Source organism: Silurus meridionalis, chromosome 13 (genome assembly GCF_014805685.1).
Source record: "Silurus meridionalis isolate SWU-2019-XX chromosome 13, ASM1480568v1, whole genome shotgun sequence".
NCBI lineage: Eukaryota > Metazoa > Chordata > Actinopteri > Siluriformes > Siluridae > Silurus > Silurus meridionalis.
Window position 1 is genome coordinate 12,828,093 of NC_060896.1, and position 17,801 is coordinate 12,845,893.

At 39.1% G+C, this 17,801-nt stretch overlaps 1 protein-coding gene across 1 annotated transcript in view; it reads left to right on the top strand.

The window, feature by feature from the left end:
- Positions 1-17,801, top strand: part of st3gal2 (ST3 beta-galactoside alpha-2,3-sialyltransferase 2) — a 29,772-nt gene that overhangs the window by 3,902 nt on the left and 8,069 nt on the right. The window contains exons 3-4 of the mRNA XM_046864157.1: positions 13,734-15,574; positions 16,911-17,104. Coding sequence (XP_046720113.1) covers positions 15,233-15,574; positions 16,911-17,104 — 536 coding nt within the window. The 5' untranslated portion in view covers positions 13,734-15,232. The remainder of the gene's footprint in view (positions 1-13,733; positions 15,575-16,910; positions 17,105-17,801) is intronic.

Sequence of the window (17,801 nt, forward strand, 5' to 3'; positions counted from 1 at the left end):
CGGGCCCATCCATCTGGCCCATCAAGACTCACTCATTTCATCAGTCCATAAAACCTTAGAAAAATCAGTCTTGAGATATTTCTTGGCCCAGTCTTGACGCTTTCAGCTTGTGTGTCTTGTTCAGTGGTGGTCGACTTTCTGCCTTTCTTACCTTGGCCATGTCTCTGAGTATTGCACACCTTGTGCTTTTGGGCACCCAGTGATGTTGCAGCTCTGAAATATGGCCAAACTGGTGGCAAGTGGCATCTTGGCAGCTGCACGCTTGACTTTTCTCAGTTCACGGGCAGTTATTTTGCGCCTTGGTTTTTCCACACGCTTCTTGCGACCCTGTCGACTATTTTGAATGAAACGCTTGATTGTTCGATGATCACGCTTCAGAAGCTTGGCTATTTTAAGACTGCTGCATCCCTCTGCAATATATCTCACTATTTTTGACTTTTCTGAGCCTGTCAAGTCCTTCTTTTGACCCATTTTGCCAAAGGAAAGGAAGTTGCCTAATAATTATGCACACCTGATATAGGGTGTTGATGTCATTAGACCACACCCCTTCTCATTACAGAGATGCACATCACCTAATATGCTTAATTGGTAGTAGGCTTTCCAGCCTATACAGCTTGGAGTAAGACAACATGCATAACGAGGATGATGTGGTCAAAATACTCATTTGCCTAATAATTCTGCACTCCCTGTATGCCCCAGTCCCAATTGCAAATGTCCCACTTCCACATATATGCATTGCTCACCTAAAATTCCATTGGTACCATAATTAAGCACTTATATTTGTTTTAAGTGTTGGGTTGCTCTTTATCTTGCATCCCTGGCACAACTGTAGAGCCATAGATTTGTGCCTTCTGTCTGCTTCCGATAATTTGATCTGCAATATGCCATTTCCTAGCAAGGCCTTTATTAATCTGCTGTGTATGGCACTAACAGAAAGCACTAATAATGTGTAAATGTAATATCTGATTAAAAAGAACCTGTTTACACTTATTTAAACCAAGTCTTTTGAAGGTAAATCCTGTTGAGAGAAAATTATAGCATAGAGATATGCCTCATTTGAAACATAAAGTGCACCCCAACAGACCCACGGTGCACACGCAGCATGCCTGTATTTTGGAGACGAATTGCCATTGATTTTACTTGACACATATTTGTCTTTAGCTAATTAGATAACACCCACTCACTAGGATTTAAAGTGACATGGGAAATCGCTTTTGGGATTAATTGCATTACGTAAGAGATGGCCACTGTTATGATAAATGAAATGTGTTGTGGGCACATGTAGTCAAACTGCTTCTGCTTCACAACTCTGCTTCCACTGACCTGCAAATGCACGGCATAATAGAAGACCATCTATTTTCTGCCTTAATGCTGGGAAAATAAGCACAGAGCATGTAGTGTGGCACTACACTGAAACCTTGTTATAAATAAATTAGTACAATGAATGGGAATCTCTGGCTGCTGTATGTAGAGTTTCTAGGGTTACATTTAATAAAAATGCTACTGAAAGGAGCAAATGGAAAATGTGATAAACTGAGTGAAAACTTGCCAGATTTATTATTTGGCAGTTCATCCACTCTTTTTGTAACTAGGCTAATGTAGAACCTAGGGAGTAGAATTGTGACAAACAGAAGTTCTGCAGATGTAACTAGGTTAAATTTCCACACAAATGCAAGCTGATGTCTAGAAGCCTACCCCATTCAAGAGCTTCTAAATTAGGCTGTGTGTATGACATTCATCCAAGATACAGGTCAAATTACCTGTATCGGAAATGCACTAGTTTTGGCTGGAAATATGTAATCGGAGAAAAACACAATTCGATCTCTATTACAGCTACAGTTTGAATACAGTGTGGCGAGTCTTTTTGAATCTATTATATGGGAGCTGCAGTAATGGAGATTCACTTGTAGTTCCCTCAGCTTAAGAAGTTCCAGCCAAAGCCAGAGGATTTTCTGTACAGTTAACAGAGCCTCATGCTTTCGAAAAATATATCAAAGTGTGTGTGTCTGTGTGCAAGCCATAGGCTGTGGGCTTCTACACACCTGAACTGGCATCTGAAACCTAAACAGATGACATAATGCCTTCTAGCAGAGATGTTCAAGTAGCAAAAAAAGATCAAGTTATCTATAGTATACATTTTTTTAATTAGAGTTTTACTCACTGAAAGGGACCTATTTTGCTATTAGGTGATTGGGGTAGGATAGGATATGGGGTAGATGGATGCTGGAACCTCCTCGCCTCCTTTGCTAATTATTAGTAAATTAATTAATTATATTTGCTTCCCTTCAGTTGCTTTAAGTTACTGAGAATTGGACTAGTAACGAGATTAATTTGAGTCAGGAACATGATTGGTTATCACATTTGTCCATTTTAGCGTGAATGCTATGAAGGATAATCTGTTTTAAGATAAGTGTGTCTGGAGGTTAAGTGGGTGTGGAATGTGTCAGCATGTGGGTAAAAAGTGGCTCTTTTGGATGCCCCGGTGCCCCTGGTTTTCTTTAGATCAATGGGCTCAGAGACAAGCCTTGGCATATTGCCCTAGTCCTTGGGGGTGGTTAGAATCTCTACTGCAGGAAGACAGAGTGAGAGACTTGCATGGGAGAAACTCCTTCAGCCTGAGTGTGAGTAATGGATGAATAGTGAAGCTGCTTGTAGGAGTAGGCTTTTGACAAAAGCAATCAATTAATAAAAAATGGAGTAGAAAAGGGTTAAAGAGGCACTCGAATACAGGACTAAATACAGATTTCTCACAGGTAGCACATACAAACCTATCAGAAGGTTGTGTTTTTCAGATTTTATGAAGGCACAGGCACCAAAAAGATCTGTCATGTGAGTTTGCTTCTCAGTCATTGACAATTGTGTCACTGTTCAGGAAAACAATGTAGTGTTTGTGCTGTACTGCTGAATGAAATATCCAGAAATGACACAGAAAGACAGGAAGTGTTGCATATATAGTATGGTATGAATTTTAATGTCAGATTGAGGCCGCATTTATTTAAAATATAGGTAACATATAGGTCACAGTAGCTTTAGTTTACTGTGCTCACCTGACGTATATAGTAGATTCTGGCAACTGTCTTTGGGTTGCCAAATGGTTGATTTTTTTTTGTTTCTTTATGTTGCACAATTGTGATTCTTTAACAGTGCACTCCATACATTCCTGGACCTTGACAAATGGTTATTATTTTCACCTTTTACTCCAGCTTAATTCATTATAAGGACATCATTTCCATGAAACATAAAACGAAAAAAAAAAAAAAAAAAATTAAATCATTAATTCATCTTCACTACCTACATCATTCTAGTCTGGGTCACGATGAAACATGAGCATATCCCAGCACCACTGACAAGAAGGTGGAAGACTACATTTAAATGGACTACCTGGTCCTCTTAAGACACCATGCACACATGTTCACACCTTCATACCCATCTATGAGCAATTTGGCACAGCCAGTCTGTCTACATTTATGTTTTTGAACAGTGGGAGTAAAAGAGAGTGAGAGTGAGAGTGAGAGAGAGAGAGAGAGAGAACCAATAGAAAATGGATTTGAGAGATGAAAGAGAATATGCAAAATGCTGCATAGATAGTAACCAGAACAGTCAGTACACTGGCTTTCTTTCTCTCTTATTCACCCAATTCAGCCTAATTCAAACTTGAATCAGATGAATTAGGACCATTAAAATGTAATGATTTTACACTATAACCAGGATCAAGAAACATTTGTGTTGAACTTTATTGTAAGGTCATTATATAATTCATTATACAGGGTGGTGCAAAAAGTATCTGTAATAAATGTATGTTTTAATAGGTATTCATTGATTATTTAAGGAAAGACGATGTCCTTCTTGCTGTACACACTCTTCTCAAACGTCTGCATCACACTTACTAACATTTCTTCGGCACAGTTGCAATTTCTTTGCGAATGGCAACTTTTAGCTCGTCTACTGTGCAATGTATTCGAACGTAGACTTTCGATTTGAGGTTTTCCCAAAGAAAGAAATTGCTCACAGACAAAGCTGGTGAACGTGGGGGCCAAGGGACATCGTGAGAAATGTTGGACAGTAACAATTGCTATTTCAAAGAAACTGCTCAACGCCAAAAACGCGATGCTCCACGTTCTACAACGCCATGGCTACTAAAACTGAACCCTCTGAACTACTCACAAGAGGTGCGGGGTGGTCGCTGCCCTTCCCAACTACTATCCATTTCAGAAACATGCGTTCTTTTTGCACCTGTATAATCACATTCGCTTAATTTAACAGCACTTTACAAAACTGGGGTGGTGGGGGAGGTGTGAGGAAACATTAATTATACAATGATATACCAGGACATTTGTATCATACATAATATGTACCACAAATATATAGACATTGTAACAATCTACTAACAGAAATGTACTGTAGGAATTAAAATAAATATTTAAAAACAATTTAATTTACCCTGTATTTAATAATAAACTTTAAAAACGTTTTCAAAAACTTTATTATTGCTATGAAAAACGAAAAGAAATACTGAAACATTTATTAAAATATTTCACTGCACCTACAATACTTGTAAAGTGTATAGTGAAAATACACAAAAGTATTGGGACACCTGACTTTTCCAAACCATATGTGCTTCATCTCCAATTAATTGGAGCCACATATTTATATAGGATGGTTTTGGATGCAGTAGAAATATTTTTTCCATTCACTTAATCCTGGAGACCCAAATCTGTTTCAGGATGACAATATCCTTGTGCACAATGTGACCTTAATGAAGATATTGTTTACAGGGTCTGGAATGGAAGATCTGGAGTGACCTGCTAAAGAGCTCAGACTTCAACCCTGTTGAAAATTCTTTCGAATGTATTGATACACTGACTGCACCCTAGGCCTCTTTACACTACATCATTACCTGACGAAATCTAATGGAACATTTTCCCAGTATGGTGGGAATAACGACACGTAGGGGTGAAATATTTTTCAAGTTTATCAACGTTACATCATCATATCCCCCAGCTCTAACTTTAATGTCTAAAAAAAAGTTTGCTGTTAGTGGCTAAAAGTTCAGTACTGTAGGAACAGAAGAGTAAATTTTTTTCTGCACCCTGCTGAGACAAGCAGTAGTAGCTGGCTGTGATAAGGCTGACTCAGAGCTTTTGACTGGTGCACCCTGCTACAGCCTGGACAGCAAAGAGACTCATGGTGATGGGTCAGCAGCCACTCTAGGAGCATATGACCACATATAAGTGAAGACGATGAGTAACGAGCTAGCCACACAGTCCTGGTTAGTATTCCAGGTTTTTTTTTATTTAATTCACAGACCACTGTGGTGTTATGAGCCAATATGGCCTGAATTAATTAGATCGTTTTACAAATATATTACATATTTGTACATATTCGAAACAATGTAATAATAACTTTAAAAACTCGAATTTATAGAGACATGTGCAGGTACTTTTTGTTTCTATGCAACAAACTAGGTAATTTAATAGTATAAAGATTTACTTTGATCAAACAAATATATACATGTACAGAAGTTACACTTTATTTTCATTAAAAATCCTCCCTTAGCATGATTAAAAGCATTACACACTCTTTGCATGCAGACAGTTAGTTTCTCCAAACTTTCAGCTGAAATACTTTGCCGTGCCTCTTGTAAAAATTGTCAGTGATGTTCTTTGCTAGTTGAATATTTCTTTCAGATATTCATCCTAGATCAGTCCAATAGTATTTATGTCTAGTGACTGGACAGGCAATTCCATGATAGATAACACTTCAGCCAACTGTTTCATCTCTAAATACTGCTTACAGAGCTTGGAGGTGAAGTGTGCTTAGGGTTATTGTCCTGTTGTATGGTGAAGTTTTCAGTGTACAGCATTTCCAATTATCTGCAGTCCAGACGCAATCGGCAAGTCATTGAAATATGGAATGGTAGCCATGTTGGTTTACTTTTTCTTTCACCTGGAATAAGTTCTCGACATTCGCTGCTCCAAAACAACCCCAAATCATTAGGCTTTCAACTCCATGTTTGACTGTGGTTGTGAAGCAGTTTACTTACATCTTCTCTCCTGTGCTTCATTTTAAAAAGGTTCTTCTGTTAGACCAGAAAATGTCTGCACAGAACTTTCTTCCCGCTATTCACTGTCCAATTCATTCATGTGACTCAAAACCCATAAAAGGCTAGACATCTCCAAACTTTTGACAGGCACTGTAATTAGTCATAGACATTGAGAATTATAAACATTCTTCCTCTGAGGGTTTTTTCTTGTGACAGGTATCTGCGAGAGTGAAAGGGAAAGTTTATAGGACTGTGGTGAGACCTGCGATGTTGTATGGTTTAGAGACAGTGGCATTGAGTAAAAGACAGGAGGTGGAGCTGGAGGTAGCAGAGCTGAAGATGTTGAGGTTTTCGTTGGGAGTGACGAGAATGGACAGGATTAAAAATTAGTTTATTAGCGGGACAGCGCATGTAGGACATAGAGGAGGAGACAAGGTGAAGGAGGCACGCTTGAGATGGTTTGGACATGTGCAGAGGAGGGACATGGGGTATATCGGTAGGAGAATTCTAAAGATGGAGCCCCCAGGAAGGAGGAAAAGAGGAAGACCAAAGAGGAGGTTTATAGATGTGGTGAGGGAAAACATGCTGGTGGTTGGGGTGAAAGAGACAGATGTACAGAACAGGTGGGTATGGAGACGGATGATCCGCTGTAGCGTCCCCTAATGGGAGAAGCCGAAGGAAAAAGAAATCAAAATGTACTTAAAGTGGATATAAAAGCCTATACACCCTTATGATTTTTCTGGTTTTCAAAATATTGTTATTTAATGTGATCTTTTAACAAACAACAATCCAGAGGGAAAAATAAATATTTAATAATTGAGAACATTTTAAATAAAAATAACCTACACACCCTGGTTGCACAAGTTTGCACACCCTCGCATTTGGGGTCTATATCTGTCCTCAGAGTTCAGTTACTTTCAAAATTAGGCCTGTAGGTAAATGGCATACATCTGTCATCAATTAAAGTATAGTTGCAAAGATCAGGATGACCCTCCACAGTTGATGAGAGGACGAGAAGAAAACTTTGCAGGGAGGCTATCAAGAGGCCAACAGCAACATGTAGGAACTACAAGAATTTCTGACATGTACTGTTTACTCCTTGCATGTGAATACCATCTCATATATTCTGCAAAAATCTGGGCTGTGCATTAGGGAGGTAAGGTGAATGTTTCTTCTTAAAAAAAATAATGTCTAAATTATGCCAAAAGAATCATTCAGTCACTTCATAATTGTTATTTTTGGTGTAATTAATTTAGAGCATCATCCAAGGAACACCATATAGACAGTGAAACATGGTGGGGGTAGTATTATGCCCTGGGGCTGCTTCTCTTCAGCTGGCCAGGGGCACTTGTCAAGATAGATGGGAAAATGAGTAGCTCCAAATACCAAGACATTTTGGCACAAAACCTTCTGTCATCTGACAAGAAGCTGAAAATGAAATGGAATTTCACATTTCCACATGACAGTTAGCCTAAAGCATACACAAATTCAACAAGGACATGGCTTCAGAAAAGAGTCATCATAATCATAGACCTGGAATGGCCCAGTCACCACAATCCCATTAAAAACTTATGGAATGACTTGAAAAGAGTCATATACAGGAGATCCTCTCATAATTTAAAGGAACTTTTTTGCAAAGAAGAGTGGGACAAAATTACAAACCCTAAATGTCTGAAGTTAAAAGAGACTTATTCTCAAAAGAAAAAAGGCGTTTCCACGAAGTATTAGTTTGGAGGGGTGTTCAGACTTATGCAATTAAGCTTTGGTTGTTTTTTGTATTTAAAATATTCCAAAAAATTAAATATATATCTTGCTCTGGATTTCTCTTTGTTGGAATGTTGCAGTAAAGATGTAACAAGACAGACATTTATATTGTTATTTCTGACTTTATATTTTTCAATTTTATAAGGGTATGTAGACTTTTTATATCCACTGTATGTACTTATTACATATGCATTAATGCATTAGGTGTGCATTATTATTATAAAATGAATGAAATTAGTGCAAACCAATGTAAAAATCTTTTGGAAGATTACTAATAGTCAACTAGTCAGATGCAGTTACAGAATCTAAACTGCCAGTTTTTAAATTTGTTTTTAAAAACAACCCCACAACAACTGCAATTCAACACACGTAACCAAATATCCATGTTTTTGCTTGCCTTGTTCTTTTACTGATTTTGAGCACATATACCCTGCTTAATTAGATTTAATTGCTTAACACAGAAAACCTTATCTTGGGCAGGACACAGGACTGATTAACCCTTCTGGATTCCTATATCATGAAACAGATTCTTAAAAATAGAGCATAAACATACATTACCCAATCAGTGTGAATGCATGTGGATGTAAGCACGTATGTATGTTTGTTTACTTGTTATGGTGTTTATGTGAACATTTGCTATTCATTAATCCTGCTTGTCTGAATGTGTATGTTTGTATGTGTGTCTAAATGTTTATTTGATTGTATGTATGTGTTTCATATGTCTGCTAAATACTATAAAAAATTCATACATGTATGTATTCTATAGCAGTCAATTAAATATCCAGTTTAAATTGAAATGAGCTCAGGCCTTTTGGCCATCCAACTATTTTATTAATAGATTAATGTACTGCAGTCTATGTGTGTGCCTGTATTATGGCGGCAGTGTGCCTGCAGCGTTAACTCTGTATTTACTGGACATGTCCAGCAGACCTCTGTCTTTTACATGCCTGTGCACAAATTGCAATAGTCTTATTAGGCTCACCTACAATCGGGGGATCTGCGAATATGCCCTATGAAAGCAAAGTAGTTTGTCAACAAGTTTCTCTAGACCTATAATAAAGCATTTATACTTCAAGGATTCTTTGGAAAAAGTTAAGTTACATTTGCAACACAAGCATTCTGACTAGTCTCTGTATAAGGCTTCTGGTTTTTTTTGTTTCTTTTCCTTAAAATAAAAATACATCATGTTTCATACGTTTTTGGGGCTGAAGAATAATTTTCTAACAAATGATATTTTTTAAATGACTGATTACTACAAGAAGCATTATTCATTTTGTATACATTTGGTAAATCTTTTTTTAAGTCGAAGACTTTGCAAAAAAAAAAAACCCAAAAAAAAACAGAAGCATGTTTTTCCAAAATGTTATGCTTGATGAAAAAAAAAAAACATTTCCATATTCTTAATACCTGATATGGCATGCCTTTTTTAATGCCAAATGCAATCTGAGATGAAGTAGCCCAGCAGAAGCCAGTGCGAGTGTTTGGTGTCTCTCATTTCTCTATTACATCTCCATGGTAGCCACCTCTTATTTTAACATTGCCAGGGCAACACTTACACCCACTCTTGACAGCCTTTTATTTATTTCGTGCAGGTACGCAGGTCAAACGGAGAGAGAGAGAGAGAGAGAGAGAGAGAGAGAGTGATAGAAAGTGCTGCTTAGTTTATGACTGTGTGGGAGGCTGTGAAAAGAAGCATTGTGTGCACTTGAGTGTGTTTCTGTGCATGGGCCACAGCCTTTCTCCGAGCAGACTACACTGCACAGGAAATAATCATATGCAATTCAACATGTATGGCAAGCCATAATTTAGAATTGGTGTGTGTGTTTCTCTGTGTGTGTGTTTGTGTGTTAGGTATTGGTTGTTAATGAATGATTTGTTAAATTTGAATGTATTTTTTAAAAGACTCTGCAATAACAAGTTGTCTGAAAGAGTAATTAAGTGTTGGTCGCACATGTGCAAAATCTTTTTGTATCATGTGAGAACCACAACAGTTATTTACAGAGAACAGTATTGATTAGTTCATACCCCAAGTCTTCTTATACAAGCATATAACATCCACATAGGCCCTATACAGGAAAATATATTGATTCATTTACCTCCTGAGTCTGTTCTCCAGTCTGAGTCTTTTATTTGTCATGTGACAGATTTGCAGCATATATTTTGAATCAGATCCAGAATTTAGTCTATAATTCCCCACTATAATAGCCCACCTACCCACCAGGTAGTTTGATTTTATTTTTACTTTTACAGTTACATGACATATTTCTGGACTCTTGGATTTTGCTGCTTTCAAAATGTATCTGTATGATAAAGAAAATCACATTGATTAAAGCAAGATGCTGGTTACAGTGACAAATAAAGAAATACTCAGAACTAGGGTTTGAAAATTCTGGGAATTTTCAAGACTGGAACATTTTCATGGGAATTAATAGGAATAAAGTGGGAATGTACAAAATTTCAGGTTAGCCTATAACAGAGTATGTACAACATTGTATGTACAACTGTACACAAGTTATATACAGTGTTTATACAGTGATCTAACGGTGTATTGTAGAGTTCAGTAGGGTGATGATGGATGGAAAAATGCTGTCCCTGAACCTGCTGGTTCTGGTGCATATGTTTCTGTGTCTCCTTCTTGATGGAAGGAGTTTAAACAGTTTGTAACTGGGATGTGAAGAGTCCTTGATGATGTAGTGAGCTCTGCACAGACAGATAGGTTCGTTGGGCGGTTTTAATGACCCTTTGCAGGGCTTATCATTCATACACAGTGGAGCCTCCATACCATACAGTGATGGAGTTGGTCAGGATGATATCTCGATGATGCAGCGGTAAAAACTCGTAGGCTTATGCAAAATGTTTTAATTTATTTTTTTATGTGGTAGAGTTCATATGAATTTCTAATTAACTCCCATAAACTTCTGCTCCCAAACTCTTATAAATTCCTGTTAACTTAGAATATTTCCCAAATTACCTGGATGAATTCCCATAGAAAGTTTTCCAAAGGTTTCTAGAAATTTCCCGGGATTTTCCTCCTCTTTGCAGCCATACTCAGAACACATTTTGCAGCGGAATTGACCTATGGTCGTTTCCTGTACAACGCCTATTAGGCTGTCACTTAACAAAAAAAAACAATGATTTGGCATAGAAGTTTCAGGATCTGAAAATATCCTTTCAGTTTTCTGTACAGAGCTTATGCAACTGGCATATGAGAAAAGAATGAAAGATTTGTACTTGATTGCATTATAAAATTACCCAAATGATCCGATCATCCTATTACTAGTTTGTCTGTGTGTGTCTGTGTGTGTACGTGTGACAAGGTGTCAAAGTTACACCTTGATGGACAGTGGCAGCTGTAGAAGCACCATGAGCAGAGCCAAGGCCTGCACTGTTTGTGCATTCATGTATTCACTGTTGCCATTAGTTTTGCTGGCTGTGGCCAAATCAATCCTGGCTCCCGTTGTTCGTGCATCTCACGCTCCGTGTGTTGGAGGCAGCAAGCGTGGCTGAAACAGTTCGGCTGACGGCCTTTGTATGTTGATGGCTTTGTAAATGCGGAGACTACTGGCTCAAGTAATTGGATGAGATGTCTGGAATATGATGATTGATTTTAGAAGATGAGGCTGAAATATGAATAGAATGCTAGTCTGATAGTTGCCATAAGAAAATTGGGTCTTTTGTTAATGTACTTTTAGGCAATTTTACCATGCATCATCCAAAACTGTTGAGGGTCACACCCTTGTAGATGCATGTTATTGCTCTATATCCACATGCAATCCTCATGCAAAGAGCATGATTTAATGTTAAAATTTTAATGCAAAGTGGACATATCATGCTCCATGCATACTCAAACATAATGCGTTTTCCAGAACTGAATCCGAATTCAAAATTTAATCCTACATGCACTTTGTCTTTTTCTCTTTCTGTGTTAATGTGGTCACTGTTATACACCTTCTGAAACTTTTTTATTGTATTTTATTATTATAGCAACAATGGCAAAAAATGATTGTATAAACATTATCTTGTATTTGATTAAATACGTCAACATTTTGTGCAGGTCTTTGCCCATTCTTGTAAAGGGTGCCAATAATTTTGGAACCAACCATGCACGCATAATACAAAATGCACTATTTGCTGGTAATGTCCTCTGAGTGACGAAGATGGACAGGATTAGAAATTAGATTATTAGAGGAATAGCACATGTAGGGCATATTGGAGATAAGGTGAGGGAGGCGTGATTGAGAAGGTTTGGACATGTGCAGAGGATGGACATGGGGTATATCAGTAGGAGAATGCTGAGGATGGAACTGCCAGGAAGGAGGAAACGAGGAAGGCCAAGGAGGAGGTTCATGGATGTGGTAAAGGGAAGTATGTTGTCCTCTGTCCTCTCACTTCCTTTAAACATGCATCTGCATTTTAGCAATATTAAAAAGCCAACAACAGACTATCCACAGTTTGTGATAGAGACCAAATTGCATAATTTATTGTCCCATAAAAAATGTAGATCTGTGATGTCATTGCGAGCATTGAGAATAACATATTGAGCTTATTTTAATGCTGGTGTGGTGTGGCAGCACATACAGTAGTGGATAAGTCTGCAGTATCATTATAGTGCTTACTGGATCCAGCCATTAAGCTGTCGTTCATAGTGTAGCGTTTCCCAAGTTTCACGCTTCGCTTAATTGGAACAAAGAGACTTTTTGTTTTTACATTTCTTTTGCAAAGAGCTCCCTTCTCTTAATTCAGAACTATTAGCTACAGTACTTTGTAAATTGGCCTGTCACTGTAGTCATGGTAACCCACCAGTGTCATTGAAAAAGGATTCCTCTAGTGTAATGTAGTAATAAGCCTAGTAATTAAATGGATTTCTACAAGAAATTGTACCTTACAGGTAATAAAAAGTTAGCAAATCCCCCTCTCTCTCTCTCTCTCTCTCTCTCTCTCTCTCTCTCTCTCTCTCTCTTTCTCTGTCTCTTTTCTTTTCATTTGTTCTTGTTCTCATTCTCCCTCTTTCTTTATATTCCTCTGCATTTTCTTCCCTATCTGTCTGTCTGTTCAAAATTACTACACACCAGAGTTTACATTATTCTTAAAGAGCAGCTTGAAATATTTTAATTAGATTCTCTTCTTTGTGCTTTGACTGCTTTGATATTTTTTCATAATTTAGATTATAAGGAACAAAAGTTTCCTTTACTAAAATGTAGAAGAGGAAACATACCCATGTTTCCTCTTACATACCCATGTTTCCTCTTATACATTTTCGTAAAGGAAACTTTTGTTCCTTATAACCTAAATTAGAAGTAGCTTGTAGTCCTGGGAACTTATTGTGGTGTCTGTTTCAGATTGTTCTCTACTGTATAATTAATCATGAGCGATATGCACAGAACATACACTACTCTAGATTGTGGACACGGTTTTGATGCCCAAATGTGCTTTGTAAACTAAAGATTTTATCCTATTTTTGCTCTTATAATATTTTCCATTTTTCTGGGAAGACTTTCCTCAAGATTTATGCTCATTCAGCCACAAAAGCATTAATAAGGTCAGGCACTGGTGCCAGGTGGGAGGCCTGGGGTGCAATCAGTGTTCTGTGGTGTGGAGGTCAGGGCTTTGTGCTGAGACACATTCTTTGCAGAAAATGATCCCATAATTCATAGCAGGTCCGGCTTTTCGGAGCAGAAGAGTGCGCTTTTCCTTTGATGAATATATTTTATGAGATTTCATTATGGGCAGGACATTAAATGGGCAGATGTTGAAGTGCTCTCTAAACCTGTCTGATGAACAAAATAGTGCTTCATAACATTATGAAAATGGAAGACACGTGTGAGGAGTTCTTTGATGCTCCAGTTTGGCATTTACAGCTGTGCTTTAATTCACATGGGATCTTTCTCCTTTTCAAATTCCATTTTTCTTTGTCTTCTTCCCACAGCATATTGGATCATTCACATGAATGGAGCTGCACTTGAATACCTATGCACTGCCTGTTCAGAGAGCACTCAGACTATAACAGGCGCCGAAGAGGCATTTTAAGAGCATTAAGTGGACAAGTGGACATCGGCAAGAAGACTGAAAGATCTGACGGGGAGGGAGGATGTTAAAGTCAATGGGCAGCTACAGCAAAGGCATTGTGCCTTAGGTGACAAAAATCAGGAATATCACATAGATTTGCTTTTCAGCAAAACTCACCATTAAGGATTATCTAAGGAAATACACAACCTCCAGGTTTAATGCTATGTAGCTTCCATAATACAATGTGGCCAGCTGGGGTCAGAGATTGCCCTGACCTTTTTGTAATCCAGTCTCTCAACAATTGCCCCCATGCTCCTTGGAGATGATTTCTTCATAAGCCTGTTTGAGGTTTCTGCAAAGCTCTCATAAATCTCCTTTGCACCATTAGGGTTTGTGGGTTTGATTGCTCTTGTTGTCTCTTTCTTTTTTTGTTGTATACAGTGGTCTCAGTAATTGGTTTTTATTTTTAAGCTGTCCATGTGTCCCAGAAAATCCATAGCACCCTAACATCTGGCAGACAGCCTCAGTGTGAACCTATTGGAGACAGGGTGCAGTTGACTGCATGCTGTACCATTCGCAAAACACCCAGTCATGCGTGGTTACTGCCAACACACTGCAGTGACCTGTGTATAGTTGCCACTCAGGTGACTGTCAGAATTTGGCTGGCAGGAAAGGATGAACATGAACCTCGAGACTGCATGTATGCATATCATACAATTATTCACCATTGAAGACAGAGAAGAAGTAGAGTGAGGGATGGAAAAGTCCAGGATAAATCTACAGTCTAATTATATAGGAAAAGCCCACATCATTTATTTAAAGACTTCTGGATTTCATTATAACACAGTGTCTCTCTAGTGAATGAATAACAGGCTTGCCCTATACAAAGCACACACTCGTACAACTGTACACAGAGCAGGCGTGGGTGACAGCCTTCGTTTATCTAAAGCTGAAATGTCAAATCCACAGAGGCCTGTTTCATCAGACTGTCGCTGCAGGGAGAATGAGACAATGCAGACACCCACTAAGTAGACTTTGGGACGATTTGAACAGGTATGTGTTTTGAGCCAAGCAATGAGAGAATGAGAGTGAGGCAGATCTGAGCTGAGTGGGTTAAAGTGAGAGAGCAAGCAGGATAAGTGTGTGACCCACAGACAGGCAGAGAGCGAGAGAGCTCTGTTTCTGTCTGTCAAGCTGTTTGTGTGTGTGTGTGAGTCAGCTGGCGCGCTGACGAGCACCGAGGGAAGGCTGGGCACTGTGGCAGGAGCCGGTGCATGGCTGTGGGGGGGTCGCCCAGCGTGCACTCCTCAGCAACGAGAGAGCCGCTGGGGATCAAACTTTGGCTGGGCTCGGACACAGAGGCCCTGGGGGCCAAGCGGGGGGCCAGCCGAAAGGTGCTCTCGGACAGCATCAGGGAGCATGCGCTGCTCTTTACGCCTGTGGGTGCTGCTGGCATCGTTGGCCCTCCTCTTCCTCACCTCCCTACTATTTTCACTCTCGCTGAGAGGAGGCCCTGGTCTGTCCTACCTGGAGTCTCCTGGGTGGGAAGAGTCAAGGCAGGTGAAGCTGGTGCCCAACTACGCCAACTCCCACAAGCCGGCTTTCACCGAGGGCAGTCAGCAGAAGACATGTGCCTGTAACCACTGTGTGGGTGATCCGGGCGTCTCGGATTGGTTTGATGAGAATTATGAGCCAGATATTTCACCCTTATGGACACGGGACAACATCCAGCTGCCTCCAGATGTCTACTACTGGTGGGTGGTGAGTAAGAATTTATTGTTCTATCTATGTGCATCAGACTGACACAACTGTATGGGTAATGCATTATCAGAAATTTTTCTCTCTGATGAAGATAACTATATGCTGATTATACACATGATAATTGTATATTATAATTAAAAACTATTATTTATCTGACCATAGAATCTTTTTCAAGCACTTAAAAATTACGTATATATATATATATATATATATATATATATATATATATATATATATATATATATATATGTTTATTGACTGACTTGTAAAGTTGTAAATAAATAGGTGTTCCCCAAATTTTTCACATACATTGACTGAGATTATACTGAACATACTGGAGTATTTTTTACATACTTTTGAACTGATTGTAGATTGTATGCACATGTTTTATCAATACATGAAGTCCCAATGGTTCCGCTTCCCTTAAAGAAGTAAAGGAATGAACTTGTGCTTATGCACTACATTTAGAAGACTTAGAGCCAAAGGGCCATTTTATTGGAGAGAATATGAGCAATGTCTCGCCAGCTGAAAAAATCAGTAATGAGGCTCCAGAATGAATTGGCGCCTGGAGAGACATGCAGCTGATTCAACATGGAGGTTTTAACAGGGAAGAAAGTGTGGTTCAGCTTACAAAGTGAGTAGACTGGGTTTGAAGAGGATGGACAGTGGCTCACGTAGGCCCCAAACATTATGTTTGTGCCTATTTGTGAAGCTGTGTAGGGGATGTGAGAGGATTATGGAATTGTTTTTGGTGCCAGTCAGGAATAGAGGGATTAATCCGGATAGGTGTGGGTGGACTGGAGGTAGGGAGAGAGGGATGACCAGTTGTAATTAAAGATAACCCTTTTTGAAGGAATTCACAGAATTTCTAATGATTATCCCTTCTAAAAAATGGTTCTATGTAAACCTTAAACACATTTTCTTGCCTGTCTCTGCTGACATTTTCTGGGCTTAGAATAAAATCTTTGGCTGTCATTGTAGTCAGAGAAACATCTGGCGAGAATTGCTGGGCCTAGTGGAAAGCCAGCGGGCTCTATCTCGGCCAGAAACTGGCACAGGAAGAGCTATAGGGAGCGAGGACACAGGGTGGATGGGAGAACTCTGTTTCATTCAGAGAAAGAGAGATGGTTGGAATACAGTTTTAATGCTGAAGTTTTTGTCAAGGACATACTTTCAGGTGTTTGTTTCCCTGTTGCCCAGAGCAGGCTTTTATATAGCAGGTACTGGTTCCTTAATTGTTTGTATTCATGTTTACACAGGAAAATGCATTAAATTGTGAAAAATTACTTAAAATTACTTTTCTACTTTAATTTCTCCCTATTTCTCACTTTGGCAGATGTTGCAGCCTCAGTTTAAGCCCCACAGTATCCAACAGGTGCTGCTAAGGCTCTTTCAGGTGATCCCTGGACACTCACCGTATGGCTCGTGGGACCCCGCCCGATGCTTGCGCTGTGCTGTGGTGGGCAATTCGGGCAATCTGCGTGGGGTAGGCTATGGGTCCGTGATTGACGGCCACACTTACATCATGAGGTGAGGGAAAACAAAGCAAGAAAATGGGAGTTTTGAGAAAAGAAAAGAATTATAGACTAGTTTGAATGACTGTTCATCTAATCTTTGTAAACCAATATATTCAGTCTTGTTCAGTAAGTGCTTCAGTCTGGTTTAGGTTTGTGGTGTGTCTGGAGCCAATACTGAGAACAATAGGTATGAGCTGAGGACACTCCCTAAATAGTACAATGCAATACGTACTTACACAAAGGGGCAATTCAGGGTAGATATTTGCATGATTTTGGGTGGTAGGACATAATCCACACAGGCACAGAGAGAACACTGGGTTCTAAATACATGCTTTTGCTACTCTGTGATTTCATTTCTAGATTGGGTAATATGAGTGTTTACAGTAGACGAAATAATTATTTGATCCCCTGCTGATTTTATGAGTTTACCCCTTTAACCTCTTTCATTCAAACCTCTCCACCACCATGGGCAAGGCCAAAAAGCTGTTAAAGGACATAAGGGGCATGGTTGTAAACCTGCACAAAGCTGGAATGGGCTACAAGACCATCAGCAAGAAGCTGGGTGAGAAAGAGACCACTGTTGGCACAATCCCCACTGTCACAATCCCCACATGTTTCCCTGCTAAGGGTACAATAAGACTTCATCACATGAACAGGGCCATGCACTGTAGAATCTTTGATGAGAACCTCCCGACCTCAGCCAGAACACT